Consider the following 18,142-nt stretch of genomic DNA (forward strand, 5'->3'; position numbering starts at 1 on the left):
TTCTTCGTGTTATAATTGCCCTAACCATATAATAGATAAAATCGGCTTCCTACTTCACAAGGAGGCTCTGACAGCCAAGTATATGAAAGCAGCTCAAGTTCCTCAGCGATAAGTCAACACAGACTGTCCATCTAGGTTGGTGATAACAATAATAACCACCGTCCTTTCTGTAATCAAGCTACTCCAACCTGTCATACTCACGATGAATTCTAAGCCTGTTTTTCAGGGTTCTTGTCAACCCACACAAGCTGGCGGTATTAACTGTTTAACGAGCATACTTTATTCCTCCCTTCAATCACGAACAAGAACTTCAAGCAGTACTAAGCCTTGTATTATTTTTCCTGAAAAACTACCTCTTTCCTCTCCTCCCCTTCTCATAATTTCCTCTAAGAAGGTCTGCAATTATGTACAGAAAAGCAGACCTAAACAGGACTTCAGGTAAATATAAAAAAATGTACTAAATTGGGGCACCTGGGTGGCTCAGTACTCTCGATTTCGGCTCAGGTCTTGATCTCACAATTTATGAGACTGAGCCCCGTTTTGGGCTCTGTACTGACAGCATGGAGCCTGCTTTGGGATTGTTTCTCCCTCTCTCTCTGCCCCTCTCCAGCTCTTTCTCTCTCAAAATAAATAATAAACTTAAAAAAAATTTACTAAACTGGTAAGTGTGCTGGTTATCTTCCAAGTTTTCTTTCTTCTGCCACTTATTTTACTAAGAGTAGCATTCTTGACTCTTCCCAAGATAAAAACATGATTTTATCAAGACACTTTGAATAATATCTTTTGCAGTTTGCATGAAGGTATCATGCCAGACACTGAATCATAAGTTACACAGGCATCTATACAATCACCTTTTTATCTGTTGGGCTCATGCTAAAGGCAGATGCTGGTGGTTTAAAGTAGGTTAAAAAAAAAAAACCCAAAAACAACCCTTTTCTCCACGCAGGTCAGAACCTGTTGTGGTTCTCACATCCAGTCCCCCAACTATAAACCGTATTTCAGAAATACTGTTTCAGGAAAATAGATACTCCCCACCACTCCTGACCAAACTGGAGCTTAGTTTTAGTGATATCTGCTCCCTGTCTGTTTTCATTCCTAGTTATCTGCCTCATTTTCAAGACTTTTCTCCATATCGAGGGCATCCAAAGGGACATGACATGGAGAACTCTCTCACAGACCAAATCAATATTATACCAGTTTTCCAATAAAACAACTATCCAAAATCAAACCAAACCAAACCCGAGCAATGGAAACCTCAAGACTTACTTACCAATGACAGGGTTGCTATTTCTGTGAGCTGGTTTAGGGGGAGGGATAGGGGGCTGCTTGGCAGGGACCGTATGAGTGAGGCTCGGGGTGGCAGTAGTGTTAGTGCTGGCAGGAGTGGCAGGCAGAGTCCTGGGCGCTGGGGAGGGGGGGACAGAGGAACTAACAGTTTTTGCTGGGTTGGTGGCAGGAGTGGTGGCGGCAGGTGCTGAGGTGGAGGCGGCAGTGGAGGTGGAGGAGATGGACCTTGCCGCGCCGCCAGAGGAAGTGGCATCCTTTGCTTGCCCTTCGTTTGCTTCGTGAGAAGAGGACAAAGGTCTTTTAGGGGGAAGTAAAGGCTGTTTGGGTACATTCTCGGGAACGGACTCTGCTTCGGAATTAGGCTGGCTTCCAGTCGAGCCTGTGTAATAATGACAGATATGATTTAAAAGAGAAAAAAGAATAACAAGATTGAAAAAAGCTAACACATCTATAGACTCGTGGTCAGCTTCCTCCATTATTTAACGTGTAGATTCGTTTACAGGCAAAGTTCCCCAACCTCAACATACTTAAAGTATAGGACACTTTCTCTCAATCACAATCTCAAAGTAAGAGAGGCCCGTATGGGACTGATTCTTCACACCAGGGCCGGGCAACTGGAGGAGGCACAGAATCCCACAGGTGGGAGAGGAGGAATGTATAGCGCAAAGAAGTCCTACGGGTATCTGACACTTAACATTCTCTTCCGTCCTTGAGAGTTACAAATTAGGTATTTTGTGAATGCAAGAATGAGAAAGGGAAAATTCCACTTACAGTTGCAACTAGCTGAGGAATTGCTAAAGGAGAAAAGAATTCCCTCTGGATTTTATTTCCCCCCTGGCTCTAGCAAAACCCTGAGTTAAACAAGAATGATTGATCCATGGCTCTTACACTGAAAAATTGAGTTTCTTACCTAGTCGCTTCTTTGGGTCCTCTTCTGGGACAGGTTTCCTAAGACTTGTGATTCTTCCTGACTCTTCATCTGCTTGGACTGAACTAGAAGATGTGGTACTCCCTATGGGGGTGGTATGGCCATTCTTTAACATGGCATGGCTCAATTTCCCTGGATCCTCACCACCTGCAAGGTCAAAAAGAAAAGAGCAAGACTGATGGACTGGTGTGATCAGACAGGGAGAAGAGCTGGTGATTTCTAACGTTTCTGATCTCTTTTCTCCCCTTTCCTGTTTGAGTGTATGATTCAGATCTAGATTATTTGGATTTTTATAGTAGTAATAGAAATAAGTTCTCAGAGACTAGTCTCCTTCACCCAACCCACCACTTTCTACTAGACTAAACAGAACCATTATCTATGCAGTGTCAGTAAGAGGTAGAGCTTGGGCTGAAAGTAGTGAAGAGTCTACAGCAAATGAGTGCTAAATGAAAATATATTTCTCAAGCTAAAGTATTCTGACAACTATTTTAAAACAGGCAAGGTAGCAGGGTGCCTGGGTGGCTCAGTCGGTTAAGTATTTGACTTTGGCTCAGGTCATGATCTCACCGTTCTTGAGTTTGAGCCCTACGTCGGGCTCTGTGCTGACAGCTTAGAGCCTGAAGCCTGCTTCATATCTTGTGTCTCCCTCTCTCTCGGCCCCTCCCCTGTTCACACTCTCTCTCTCAAAAATAAATAAACATTAAAAAATAAAAAAATAAAACAGGCAAGGTAGCAAATTGACAACTATGCAAATGCAGTAAATTGCCACTATGTTAATACGGCCCAGCCTTAACAAAAATAGGATTTCTAGATTATAAACCAAGGACTCACTTCAAAGCCAAAAAAGACTGCTACTTTTGAAAACCATACAGTGAAAGGTTAAGACACATTGTTAATTGGTTTCTACTCAGCATGTGCTAGGAAAATATATGCAAAAGTGGTCAGTTATCTCTCAAGTTATTTATTTAGGATTGTCTACTTTAAATTTCATTCATTCATTCATTCAGAGGACACAAATGAGTGAGGGGCAGAGAGACAGAGAGAATCTGACAAGGTGCAGAGGGGGAGAGAGGGAGAAAGAGAGAGAGAGAGAGAGAGAGAAGCAGGGCTCAGCCCAAGCGTGACTTGTGGGTTCAGCCAAAGCAGGGCAGGAGCTCACCCCAAGCGGGACGTGAATTCATGAATCATGGGATCATGACCTGAGCCAAAGTCAGATACTTAACCGACTGAGCCACCCAGGCACCCCTCTTTTATTTTTTAAATAAATAAACTTATTTTTGAGAGATAGAAAGAGAGGGCACACTGCGAGTGAGGGAGGAGCAGAGAGAGGGGGCAGAGGATGTGAGGTGGGCTCTGTGCTGACAGCAAAGAGCCCAACGTGGGTTGGTCGAACTTATGTGAGAACTGTGAGATCATGACCTGAGCCAAAGTCGGATGGATGCTCAACCCACTCAGCCATCCAGGCGCCCCTGAAAGTTCTTTAAAAAATTTTTTTAATATATTTTTAAATTCAAGTTAAATAACATCCAGTGTTAGTTTCATGTGTACAATATAATGACTCAACAATTCTATACTCTACTCATCGTGATGAGTGTATTCTTTAAGCCCCATCACCTATTTCACTGACCCAACCCCCTACCTCCCCTCTGGCAACCACCAATTTATTCTCTATATTTAAGAGTCTGTTTTTGGTGTGTCTTTTTCCTTTGTTCATTTGTTTCTTAAATTCCACATAGGAGTGAGATCATATGGTATGTCTTTCTCTAACTTATTTCACTTAGCATTATATCCTTAGCTCCATCCACATTGCTGCAAATGGCAGGATTTCATTTGTTTTTAATGGCTAATACTCCATTGTATGTGTGTGTATACTTTATTCATTCATTAATGGGTGGACATTTGTTTCTATACCTTGGCTATTATAAATAACGCTGCAATAGACATGGAGGTGCATGTATCTTTCTGAAATGGTGTTTTCGTTTTCTTTGGGTAAATACCTAGTAGACAAATTACTGGGTCATATGGTAATTCTATCTTTATTTTTCTGAGGAACATCCATACTGTATTCCATAGTGGCTGCACCAGTTTATATTCCCACCAACAGTGTATGAGAGTTCCTTTTCCTCCACATCGTTGCCAACACCTGTTATTTCTTGTTTTTGATTCTAACTATTCTGATAGGTATGCCATGGTATCTATTTCATTGTGGTTTTGATTTGCATTTCCCTGATGATTAGTGATGCTGAGTATCTTCTTGTATCTGTTGGCCATCTGTATGTCTTCTTTGGAAAAATGTCTATACATGTCTTCTGCCTATTTTTTTAACTGGGTTATTTGTTTTTTTGGTGTTGAGTTGTAGAAGTTGTTTACATATTTCATCGGATATTGACCCTTTACTGAATATATCATTTGCAAATATCTTCTCCCATTTGGTGTGTTATCTTTTTGTTTTGTTGACGGTTTCCTTTAACATGCAAAAGCTTTTTATTTTTGTGGCGTACCAATAGTTTAATTTTGCTTTTGTTTCCCTTGCCAAAGGAGACATATTTAGAAAAATATTTCTATAGGAGATGCCAAAGAGATTACTGTCTATATTCCCTTCTAGGAATTTTATGGTTACAGGTCTCACATTTAGGTCTTTATTCCATTTTTTTTTAATTTAATTTTTTTTTCTAATTTTTTTAAATTTAGAGACAGAGGGTGAGCACATGAGCAGGAAGAGGGGCAGAGGGAGAGAGAATCCCAAGTAAGCTCCACACTCACTGCAAGGCCTGACATGGGGCTTGATCCCACAAAGCTGGGATTATGACCTGAGCTGAAGTCAAGAGCTGGATGTTCAACTGACTGAGCCACCCAGGCGCCCCCTGGTCTTTGATCCATTTTGAATTTATTTTTATGTATAGTGTAAGGAAGTGGTCCAGTTTCTGTAGCTGTCCAGCTTTCATGTAGCTGTCCAGTTTTCCCAACACCATTTGTTGAAGAAACCATCTTTTCTTCTATTGGATATTCTTTTTTTTTTTTTTAATGTTTATCCATTTTGAGAGAGAGAGAGGAAGCACAAGCAGGGGAGGGGCAGAAAGAGGGGGACAGAGAGAGAATCTCAAGCAGGCTCTGCCCTGTCAGCACAAAGCCCAACGCAGTTGGCACAAAAACAGACACATAGACCACTGGAATAGAATAGAAACCCCAGAACTAGACCCACAAACATATGGCCAACTCATCGTTGACAAAGCAGGAAAGAACATCCAATGGAAAAAAGACAGCCTCTTTAACAAATGGTGCTGGGAGAACTGGACAGCAACATGCAGAAGGTTGAAACTAGACCACTTTCTCACACCATTCACAAAAATAAACTCAAAATGGATAAAGGACCTACATGTGAGACAGGAAACCATCAAAACCTTAGAGGAGAAAGCAGGAAAAGACCTCTCTGACCTCAGCCGTAGCAATCTCTTACTCGACACATCCCCAAAGGCAAGGGAATTAAAAGCAAAAGTGAATTACTGGGACCTTATGAAGATAAAAAGCTTCTGCACAGCAAAGGCAACAACCAACAAAACTAAAAGGCAACCAACGGAATGGGAAAAGATATTTGCAAATGACATATCGGACAAAGGGCTAGTATCCAAAATCTATAAAGAGCTCACCAAACTCCACACCCGAAAAACAAATAACCCAGTGAAGAAATGGGCAGAAAACATGAATAGACACTTCTCTAAAGAAGACATCCGGATGGCCAACAGGCACATGAAAAGATGGTTCAGCGTCGCTCCTTATCAGGGAAATACAAACCAAAACCACACTCAGGTATCACCTCACGCCAGTCAGAGTGGCCAAAATGAACAAATCAGGAGACTATAGATGCTGGAGGGGATGTGGAGAAACGGGAACCCTCTTGCACTGTTGGTGGGAATGCAAATTGGTGCAGCCTCTCTGGAAAGCAGTGTGGAGGTTCCTCAGAAAATTAAAAATAGACCTACCCTATGACCCAGCAATAGCACAGCTAGGAATTTATCCAAGGGATACAGGAGTACTGATGCATAGGGGCACTTGTACCCCAATGTTCATAGCAGCACTCTCAACAATAGCCAAATTATGGAAAGAGCCTAAATGTCCATCAACTGATGAATGGATAAAGAAATTGTGGTTTATATACACAATGGAATACTACGTGGCAATGAGAAAGAATGAAATATGGCCTTTTGTAGCAACGTGGATGGAACTGGAGAGTGTGATGCTAAGTGAAATAAGCCATACAGAGAAAGACAGATACCATATGGTTTCACTCTTATGTGCATCCTGAGAAACTTAACAGAAACCCATGGGGGAGGGGAAGGAAAAAAAAAAAAGGGGTTAGAGTGGGAGAGAGCCAAAGCATAAGAGACTCTTAAAAACTGAGAACAAACTGAGGGTTGATGGGGGGTGGGAGGGAGGGGACGGTGGGTGATGGGTATTGAGGAGGGCACCTTTTGGGATGAGCACTGGGTGTTGTATGGAAACCAATTTGTCAATAAATTTCATATATAAAAAAAATAAAATAAAAAAAAAGATAAAAACAACAACAACAACAACAAAAAAAAAAAAAAAAAAAAAAACAAAGCCCAACGCAGGGCTCAATCTCAGGTATCATGAGATCATGACCTGAGCTGAAATCAAGAGTCAGACACTTAACCGACTGAGCCACCCAGGCACCTCCACAAATTGTTTTTATGTTTTATTATCAGTAGACATTTGGATTCTTTCCAATTTTGTTCTACTGTTAGTAAATATTGCTGCTACGAGCATATTTGTATGTATATGTTCTCCTGATACCCATGTATACATGTTTTTGTTGAGTATATACCAAGTTCTGGACATGCTGGCACATAGGTATGCATACCTCCAGGTTTCACGGATAGATAGTTTAGGCTAAACTATTAAAAAAATTTTTTTTAAGTAATCTCTATGCTCAGCATGAGGGTGGAACTCGACCCTGAGATCATGAGTTGCATGCTCCACTGACTGAGGCAGCCAGGTGCCCCCATTTGTATGTATTCTTTAGCGAACTGTCCAGTGCTTCTGGAGATTCTTTCACTGAGTTGTTTTTTCTCTTTTTATAGAAATTAAAAAAAAAAAATTCCAGATGCATGAACAGTTTTAAAGAATCTCTTCTCCCTCCCAACAATATCAATAACAAAAGAAAATTCAAACCTAGTCAGGATCAAACAACAAGTGTACAGAGACAGACATATGTAGTTTATTTACAAACTCACCCTGCTCAGAGTCTTCCAAAAGAACCCCTCTTTTAATGAGCTCTTCTCTCGGTTTTCGCATAGATATTTTCCGCTCTAAAACTAACATTAAATTGGAAAACACTCAGCAATGTGGCAGTTAAAGGTCAACGTTAAGCATTCTAACTTGACAGACACAAGAATAATGTGGTTCAATTTTCTATCTTCTGGAAAGAAAGAACAGGAAAACTAACTTCAAATTTAAACTTAATTTATTTCATATCCTGTGTTATTGGGAAAGCAGCGTTTCCAAAAGGAACTATCCTTATTCATCACTTGATAAACTTTAAGCCCATTAAAATAGCAATCTGGGGATGAGGCTACAGTATATAAGGCTTAGTGAGTGACCGCTGGGTTTTATTTCTAAAAGCTTGAATTCCTTCTTCAAATAGGGGGTTCTAATAGCTTGGGAAGAGAATAAAAAAGTTAGGTACTTCTAAAATAAGAAACTCTTTAACTCAGAACATATATTTAAATCTTAGTATCTCACCTTCTGATGTCTCTTTGAATTTATCACTACTTTTTTTTTTCCGCCATTTCCAGGGCTTGAAGATTTTGCCAAAGCCTGAGAACTTGCTCTTCCTTTTGGTGGGAGGCGTCATGTCTCCTGCTTCCACACTGTCCATGACCATGCCTGGGTCTGCGGTGGGCTGGCCTGCTTCTTCTGTGATACAATGAAAGGCACACAGGGAAAGGAACAGCCAATTTATTATTTCAGGATAATCTCTATAAGGTCCCTTCCCCTCTCTTCCTGTGGTAGTTGGAAAAGATCAGAGCAATGATAAACAATCATGCAGACAGATTCCTGGACATCATCACATGGACACCAAACATCAAAATCCGTAACAGATAAATAACTAACAGGGAAAAACAACCAAACCAAGCTGACATCATTTTAGGACAAAAATTCAATGAGATGATCATAACCAGCTCAAAACCTCTAAAGGCGTGCGTACTCACACATGCGTGCGCACACACACACAAACACACAAATGTGGATGTCTTTTCAATATGCATGAGATCTGGCCCCAGTGCGGCCTATTGCTGTTGCCATTGTCATCCTCTTGGCGTGGGGGAGGCCCTCCCCAGCTAACATTACTGCCTCCCATGTCACTGAAGCAGGGGGTTCCATCTTTAGTGAGGGAGTCATCATTCTCTACTAAACACTTCACTCCCTCTGCCCTCCTCTCTCAGGACATTAACAGTTCAGAGGGGGTAACACAGTAAGTGTTAACACCTTACTTGTATCTGTTTTTCAGATTATTTTCTTCCTTCACAAGACCCTAGGTTTGGAGCGCTGGATGGGGCCTGGAGCATTACAGAGAGAGTGCTTGAAAATGAAATCTTTTTGGGGATACTTGGGTGGCTCAGTTGGTTAAGCATCTGACTCCTGATTTCGGCTTAGGTCATGATTTTACAGTTTGAGGGGTTGAGCGCCGCGTTGGGCTCCACACCGAAAGCATGGGGCCTGCTTGGGATTCTCTCTTTCCCTTTCTCTCTCTGCACCCCTCTCAAAATAAATGAACATGAAAAAAAAAAAGAAATATCTTGGGGCTCCTGGGTGGCTCAGTCAGTTAAGTGTCCAACTCTTGGTTTCAGCTCAGGTCACGATCTCACAGTTTGTGAGCTCGAGTCTGACACTAGGCTCCGCACTGACAGTTTGGAGCCTGCTTGGAATCTTCTCCCTTTCTCTCTGTCCCTGCCCTGCTCGTGCTCGTGCTCTCTCTTTCTCTCTCTCTCTCAAAATAAATAAATAAACTTAAAAAAATTCTTTTTAAATGAAATCTTTTTGGAAATCAGAGGTGAGATTCCAGTTTGCCTATGACAATATTGCTTTAGGGACAATCCTGATCTTAAGGATATGACAAGAAACATAACTGACATGGTGTATGTGCAGGACTGAAACGAATGGCCATGAGTTTCTCATAATGACCACACATGCAGGGTTTTAGTTAGTTAGCTTTAGTGGCAGAAAAAGGAGCAGCCAAGACTGGGCCAAGAATAATAATAATAATAGAAAAAAATAAAAGCAGGAAAGCAACAAAAAAAGCAGGAAGGCAACACAATACAGCTTTGCACTCCACCTACTGTCCCAGGGTTCTCTGGAGAAGTCTAGAGGAGAAGAAAAAAAGAGTCATGTGGAATAACCATCCTGAAATTAAAGTGGAACCTTTACTTTACAGAAATACATCAAGGACCACACAGTATATTATCACATGTAATAAGTTAACATGTTTATTGTACACAATTTCACATCTGAAGCAAATAACGCTCTTCTTGGGGAGGATAAACGGGCATAACATATGCACTTCAAAAATTATTTCCTTTAATACTGTAGATATTTTTTCATAAAAGAAAATACATAATCAACAAGCACTAATTTTTTGTTAAGAAACACTTACAAAATTCAATCTTTTTTGGTTGATAAACGGGAGTCTTAGGGAAGCCTGCTGATGAAAATCAGACTTTACACAATTGTCATGTTTAGAGTGCAGCAGTGACTGCTAGATGCATTATTTGACTGTGTATTGATGACAGGCAAAACAGGGTCCTGGTTACTGAAGTGCAACAGATTGAGAGGAGAGGACAGAGCCTCTTTTCTTCAGGTACAGGATTTACTCGAACACATCCTGAGTCTCTACTACTTTAATTACTTCCATGATATGCAAGAGAATCTCATTGTTCTAACGCTGGACCATATTTTTGTAAGTTTACTTGCCACGGACATCAGAACATCTCCTGTGACAGAAATTCCCCCAGTGGTGCCTGGGATGGAGCCCCAGAGGTGGCACATGGGCAAATACATGTGTTGCTTGCTTGCTTATTTTTTATTTTATAAAAGTGCTTATTTATTTCTGAGAGTGTGAGCGGGGGAGGGGCAGAGAGAGAGAGGGAGACACAGAATCTGAAGCAGGCTTCAGGCTCTGAGCTGTCAGCACAGAGCCCGATGCAGGACTCGAACCCACGAATGGTGACATCATGACCTGAGCCAAAGTGGGACGCTTAACCAACTGAGCCACCCAGGCGCCTCTAGTGTTGCTTCTTTAATGTTTTTTTTTTGAGAGAGTGAGAGAGCGAGAGACAGAGCATGAGTGGGGAAGGTGCAGAGAAAGAGGTAGATACAGAATCTGAAGCAGGCTCCAGGCTCTGAACTATCAGCACAGAGCCCAACGTGGGATTCAAACCCACGAACTGCGAGATCGTGACTCGAGCCAAAGCCGGACGCTTAACTGACTGAGACACCCAGGCACCCCACGTGGTGTTGCTTTGAAGAGCCAATGCTTTAAGACCGTATTCTCCCAATCATGAGATGTCAATGAGACCTCAAGACATTTCAGATATACCATACAATATAATATTTAACATATGTTAATGATAACACTTTCAGAAATGGAGCTAAGTACCATAAGCTGTCCATAGTCTCCTTACTTGCTAGAGGCAAGGAGAGACTGAAACTTGAAAATGTCCTGCTGACCCACCTACTGAATGAACTTCACTCAGCTCCAAATGACACACAGGAAAATGCTTGTTTGATTAAAAGCACTAAGGAAGATAATATAAAAACTCAAAAAACAAAACAACTAACAATATGAAAGAAGACGTGAGTGCTAGGTGCTATTTTTTACAAGGAAAAGCAGCCAGAAATCTTCAGGAATTTTAGGTGAGAGTGGATTCACAGACAAGTCCTTGAATGAAACAGCCAATCTGGCTTACTGTCTATCTTGCCAGGTATCTAACCACTTTCAGAGGTAGAACTTAGTTCATCCCTTTGAATTCTTCCTTATATACAATGGATTTATGTGTCCCCTTTCTCTTATATATTCAAAACAGTAAAATCAGGGTATCTTCAAACATATTCATGTCTGCTGGCCATATGAACTCAAGACAAGTTTAGTTTATATTCAGAAGTACAGTGTGTGTGGAAAATACCAATAGCTATAATAAAAACAAATATGTCTGCCATCACATCTACTGCTAAGAATAGCCCTCCTCTTTCTTCGTGTAAAGAAAGTTACCGAATATGGTCACTGAATATGAACAGCAGAGAAAGGGGCACCTGGTTGGCTCAGTTGGTTAAGTGTCTGACTCTTGATTTCAGCTCAGGTCATGATCTCATGGTTCATGAGTTTGAGCCCTGCATTGGGCCTGCTTGGGATTCTCTCTCCCTCTCTCTCTGCCCCTCCCCTGCTTGTACTCTCTCTCAAAATAAATAAACATTAAATTTTTTTTTCAAATAAAAAAATAAATTAAAAAATGAGAGAGAACAGCTCTTTTTCTTTGATATTTTATACAAATGTGCTGGCTTTTCATGTTTATAAAACTTTTAGAAGCATATATGCCTCTTGCCTTATGTAGTGGGGGGTTCAGCCACTGAACCACCCAGCCCTGACCTAATTATTATCCCAAATTCATTCATTCTTATAGCATTTTCATATATTCTTATATTCTCCACACTCCTCCCCTCCATATGACAAGTACAGCATCATTACAGTAACTTCTAAATCCATTCAAATACTTGGTATCAGCCCAGTTACCTTTTCAAAATACAGAAACTCCAGGTGGTGGAACCCAGAAATCTATTTTTAAAAAATCTTCACAAGTGATTCCTATGATCAGCCAGGTTTGTTAAACCCAATCCCAGATTATTATCTGGAAATGGTATGCATGTTCAAAGAGACAGGCAGACCTGCTCTGTATGTAACCTAATTCTTTGTTGAAGAAAAACAAAGTAGAAAATCCTAACATCATTCAGTGTTTCCTACTTAAGCATAAGTATTCCTACAGAAGAACTAACTGTAAGGGTCTTTCCTTTGCGTCTTAGTTTCAGATATAGTTTAAGTTAAAAATAATGAAAAAGTTTGCAGTTATTTTTTTTCCAGATTTATATTGTGTTCCATGTGCACTTTAGAAACATGGTATCTTATGCAGTTGAACGTAGTGTTTTATGTATGCCATTAAGTCAATTGTTTAATCACGTTGTCTAAATCATTAATATCCTTTCTGATTTGTCAGCTTGTTCTAAAAATTACTGAGAGAGGAATGTTAACATCTCTACTTAGGAAAATGGATTTGTCTCTTTCACTTTCTAGTTCTATTAATTTTTTTTTTCATATACATATATGTTAATATTTTACTTCTGAGGCGCCTGGATGGCTCAGTCAGTTAAGCATCCAACTTTGGCTCGGGTCATTATCTTACGGTTTGTGAGAGTTCGAGCCCTGTCAGGCTCTGTGTTGACAGCTTGGAGCGTTGAGCCTGCTTTGGATTCTGTGTCTCCCTCTCTCTCTTCCCCTCTCCTGTTCACACACTGTCTCTTTAAGATAAACATTTAAAAACAATTAAAAAAAATAAATTAAAAATATGATTTTATTTTTAAGTAATCTCTATACCCAATGTGGGGCTAGAAGGAACAACCCCGAGATTAAGAGTCACATGTTCCTCTGACTGAGCCAGCCAGGTGCCCTTGTTTTATAAAATTTTTATTTATTTATATTCTTTTTTTTTTTTTAATTTTTTTTTTTTCAACGTGTATTTATTTTTGGGACAGAGAGAGACAGAGCATGAACAGGGGAGGGGCAGAGAGAGAGGGAGACACAGTATCAGAAACAGGCTCCAGGCCCTGAGCCATCAGCCCAGAGCCTAACGCGGGGCTCGAACTCACAGACCGCGAGATCGTGACCTGGCTGAAGTCGGACGCTTAACCGACTGCGCCACCCAGGCGCCCCAATATATTCTTAAATGTTTATTTATTTTGAAAGCAAGAGAGGGGGAGGGGCAGAGAGCCCGATGCAGGGCTTGAACTCACAAAACTGTGAGATCATGACCTGAGCTGAAGTCGGATACTCAAATGACTGAGCCACCCAGGAGCTCCTATACTTTATTTATTTTAATTTTTTTAACGTTTATTTTTGACACAGAGAGACAGAGTGCAAGTGGGGGATGGGCAGAGAGAGGGAGACAGAATCTGAAGCATGCTCCAGGCCCCAAGCTGTCAGCAAAGAGCCCTGATGCAGGGCTCAAACCCACAAACCGCAAGATTGTGACCTGAGCCAAGGTAACGTAACCAACTGAGCCACCCAGGCACCCTGAGCCCCTATACTTTAAAGCCATGTTATTGGATATATAGAAATTTAGAGTTATATCTTTCTATTAAAATACCCTTTTATCATTATGAAATTCCCTGTGTCAATCTAATGAAACTTTTGCCTTGATTTTGTTTTTCTATCTAGTTTGACAATTGTTGTCCTTTAGAGTGTTTAGTCCATTTATATTTAATGCGCTTTTTAAATGTTTTTAAATTTATTTTGAGAGAGAGCATGAGCGAGCAGGGGGGCAGAGAAAAAGGGAGACAGAGGATCCCACGTAGGCTCCGCACTGACAGTGTGGAGCCAGATGTGAGGCTCCATCCCACAAACTGTGAGATCATGGCTAGAGTCAAAATCAAGTCCAGCACATACATAAGTACACAAAAGAAAACAATTCTCCCTAAACCTATGTTCCTATAAAAATGCATTATTTCCCACATGAAAATCAGTCTGATGGGGCGCCTGGGTGGCGCAGTCGGTTAAGCGTCCGACTTCAGCCAGGTCACGATCTCGCGGTCCGTGAGTTCGAGCCCCGCGTCAGGCTCTGGGCTGATGGCTCAGAGCCTGGAGCCTGTTTCCGATTCTGTGTCTCCCTCTCTCTCTGCCCCTCCCCCGTTCATGCTCTGTCTCTCTGTCCCAAAAATAAATAAACGTTGAAAAAAAAAAAATTAAAAAAAAAGAAAATCAGTCTGAAACTACTCAAGGATATATATCCTCGATATTTGGAGCAGTAATACATGTTAAAGCGAGTGGATTTGGATTACCCAAACAATACTTTCTACTCCAATATTCTTTTAAAAAAAATTTTTTTTTAATGTTTATTTATTTTTGAGAGAGAGAGAGAGACAGAGCACGAGTAGGGGAGGAGCAGAGAGAGAGACAGGAAGACACAGAATCTGAAACAGGCTCCAGGCTCTGAGCTGTCAGCACAGAGCCCGATGCAGGGCTCGAACTCACAAACTGTGAGATCATGACCTGAGCCGAAGCCAGACGCTCAACCGACTGAGCCACCCAGGCGCCCCTACTCCCATATTCTTTTAAGCATACTGCCCACCCCTGTTTGCCATGAGTAAAACCTTGTGCAAAATGAGTTACAGACCAAATTTAATGATGACCTAAATTCATCAGATGTAAATTTTTCAGGTGTAGAATGTATGCATAAATCCGTGATGCCTGCAGCTGACAGATCTAATGAAGCCACTACTCTCTGTAGCATTCTTGGATTCAGTGATTCAGGTTTCTTACTATGACAGGAAGAAAATTCAATTGCATTGCTTACAAAACTGCAATAGAAAGAGAAACTGACAGATGAAAAAATCATACAAAAAAAAGTATATTCAAGAATCTAGAAATCATCTCTTTAGAATTTTTTAATGATGAAAATTTAATGATTAAAAAAAAGTCTGGGTGGTTTAGTCAGCTAAGCATCCGACTGTGCGGAGCCTGCTTGGGATTCTCACTCTTTCCTGTCTCTGCCCCTCCCCCACTTGCACTTTTTCTCTCTCTCTCTCCCTCAAAATAAATAAATTAAGAAATACAGACTTGGAGTCACATTTGTATACTCCATTGTTTCTGTTTAAACTAGTTATGGAATTAAAAATGGCCTTATGGCTCCATTCTGTTTTCCATGAGAGCCCAAACAAGGTAGTTTCCCTTTGTTTGCCAGAACACTGGGTATAGGATGCTGGTTATAGTTTTATGATTGTGTGTCCTAAAGAAAATACCTTTTTCTTTGAGTCATGTAGCCCACTAGGAAAGTATGTCAGAGTTGGAGATCTTGGTGTTTTTTGGAGGTAGTGGAGGTTGGGAGAGGAAGATAACCAATCAAATTAGTTTGGAATTTCTGGTTTCAGGAGTACCCTGACACTATGCCCTGGTATTTAAACTACCTGCTCCCTCACTCAAGCTGTAGCACGTCATACTTCATAGGCTTCTTCTTCCTTTTTTTAAATGTTTATTTATTTATTTTGAGGGGGGAGGGGCAGAGAGAGAGGGAAAGAGAGAGAATCCCAAGCAGGCTTCATGTTGTCTGCACAGAGTCCGATGAAGGGGTCAGTCTCATAAACCATGAGATCATGACCTGAGCAGAAACCGAGAGTTGGGCTCAAATGACTGAGCCACCCAGACATCCCTAGACTTGTTCCTTATACCATGTATTATGCAGAGTTCTATTACTTTCTTTCTTCAACCCTCAGATTTTTCCTGATTGATATTAATTCAGGTTTTTTAGTTCCAGTTTAGTTGTTCCAGACGAATTTCTGGGGTGATTTTTTAATAAACATGTAATATTTTTTTAAGTTTATTTTTTATTTTGAGAGAGAGAGAGAGAGAGAGAGAGAGAGAGAGAGAGAGTGAGTGAGAGGATTCCAAGCAGGCTCCCCGCTGTCAGCATGGAGTCCAACACAGGGCTCGAACTCACGAAGTGTGAGATCATTACCTGGGCTGAACTCAAGAGTTGGACGCTTAACTGATTGAGCCACCCAGGTACCCCCAAATGTATATTATTATTAAAAATTACTTAACACTTTTCATCTTCAGATAAAGTATTCATTAACTATTAGCTGTAGTTATACATTACACCTACATTACTTGCTAGAGATAAGGATAAAACAGGGTTAAACAAAAAGCCATAGGTCAAAGATAATGTTTGTTATCAGAAATCTGAATCTGATTTATAACCAATTCTTTTTTTTTTTTTTTTAATTTTTTTTTTTTCAACGTTTATTTATTTTTGGGACAGAGAGAGACAGAGCATGAACGGGGGAGGGGCAGAGAGAGAGGGAGACACAGAATCGGAAACAGGCTCCAGGCTCTGAGCCATCAGCCCAGAGCCCGACGCGGGGCTCGAACTCACGGACCGCGAGATGGTGACCTGGCTGAAGTCGGACGCTTAACCGACTGCGCCACCCAGGCGCCCCTTTTTTTTTTTTTTTTAAGAGAGATAGAGAGAGACAGAGAGAGAGAGAGAGAGAATGCTAGCAGGTAAAATGGTCAGAGAGAGAATCTTTTTTTAAATTAAAAAAAGATGTTTATTTACTTATTTAGAGAGAGAATGAGCAAGCAGAGGAGGGGCAGAGAGAGAGAGGGAGAGGAAGAATCCTAAGCAGGCTCTGTGCTGACAGCACAGAGCCCGATGTCGGGCTCAATCTCACAAATTGTAAGATCATGGCCGGAGCCGAAATCAAGAGTTGGACACTTAACCAACTGAGCCACCCAGGTGTTCTGAGAGAGACAGAGAGAATCTTAGGCAGGTTCCATGTTTAGAAGCCCAACATAGGTCCTGGGATCGTGACCTGAGCCTAAATCAAGAGTCAGATGCTCTACCAACTGAGCCACTCAGGTGCCCCTGACTTATAACCAAATTTTTTTAAAGTTTATTTATTTTTGAGAGAGAGAGAGAGAGAGAGAGAGACTGGCAGAGAGAGGGAGACTGAGAATCGCAAGCAAGCTCTGCACTATCAGTGCAGAGCCCAATGAGGGGCTCGAACTCATGTACCGTGAAATCATGACCTGAGCCAAAATCAAGTCTGATGCTCAACCTACTGAGCCACCCAGGCACCCCTATAACCAATTCTGAATTACCCATGTTGGAAGGTAAAGTAAGGCACAGGCAACTGGAGTCAGTGAAAACTTAGTTTTCAATACAGCCTTCACTACCCTCTCCCCTTCATTAGGCTTGTTTATAGTAAGTAACAAAATTATCGGGTCTTAGTTCCACCTCTATTTCTTGTACCTTATTAAGTTTTAAAATGTTTAGATTTAAAGTGTATAAAGTTTTCCCATTTTACCCATAAATCCTTTATAATAACCAGCTTTTTGTCAAAAATTTAAAAATCTATAGTTTTATGCAACAAGATACACACTCCATTATCAAGAAGTATCAATTATGGGCGCCTGGGTGGCTCAGTCAGTTAAGCATCTGACTTTAGCTCAGGACATGATCTCACGGTTTGTGAGTTCAAGTCCTGCATCAGGTGGGCATGAGCCCTGCTTCCAGTGAGCCCCAGTTTTCTCTCTCCCTCCCTCTTTCTCCCTGCCCCTTGTGGGATTCTCTCTCTGCCCCTCATTCACTTACACCATCTCTCAAAAAAAAAAAAAAAGTGTTAATTATCCTTTTTTAAGTTTAAGCATGACTTGCATGACTTGCCTTACATATATTGTGATCAGTTATTTTTATAATCTAATAGTTCTGGGATTTTTTTTTTTTTTTAATGCTCACTGAGTTTGAAACAGATCTTGTGTTTATACAAGCATTTTAACAGCATCAAAACCTTGTAAATGGAGAACATTAATTTATGGTACTTACACTACTGCACTTACTCATTTTTGCCTTCTAAAAGAGGATTATTATTGGATTTAAAGAACTGTTTTAGAAAACTACAACAAAATTACAGAAAGCAAAATCTGCCACTACTGAACAAAGCAGGCTTTGTCTAGAGCAGGCCCATAACTTCCCTTGGAAATATTGCAAGGTTCTGACCTTCAGGAAATAGAATTGGGCAAAGCACTGGAGAAGATAGGGAGAAAGTCTCTCTCTGCACCTGCAGGTACAGTTAGGTCTGGGATTCCAA

The 18,142-nt window shown here is 40.9% G+C and overlaps 1 protein-coding gene across 7 annotated transcripts in view; it reads right to left on the minus strand.

Moving 5' to 3' along the window:
- PHACTR4 (phosphatase and actin regulator 4) overlaps positions 1-18,142 on the minus strand; it is a 103,679-nt gene that overhangs the window by 21,724 nt on the left and 63,813 nt on the right. For 3 of the 7 annotated variants that reach the window (XM_047085369.1, XM_047085370.1, XM_047085366.1), the window contains 4 exons: positions 7,976-8,149; positions 7,468-7,548; positions 2,198-2,362; positions 1,271-1,666 (listed from right to left, as the gene is read on the minus strand). In XM_047085369.1, the coding sequence (XP_046941325.1) occupies positions 1,271-1,666; positions 2,198-2,362; positions 7,468-7,548; positions 7,976-8,149 (816 nt within the window). Of the gene's footprint in view, positions 1-1,270; positions 1,667-2,197; positions 2,363-7,467; positions 7,549-7,975; positions 8,150-9,569; positions 9,598-18,142 lie in introns of all 7 variants that reach the window. The other 4 variants (XM_047085367.1, XM_047085368.1, XM_047085371.1 and 1 more) reach the window with 2 other exon arrangements.

Source organism: Lynx rufus, unplaced genomic scaffold, assembly GCF_022079265.1.
Source record: "Lynx rufus isolate CCGP_SWC_20201006 ecotype Redwood Valley unplaced genomic scaffold, mLynRuf1.p SCAF_2, whole genome shotgun sequence".
NCBI lineage: Eukaryota > Metazoa > Chordata > Mammalia > Carnivora > Felidae > Lynx > Lynx rufus.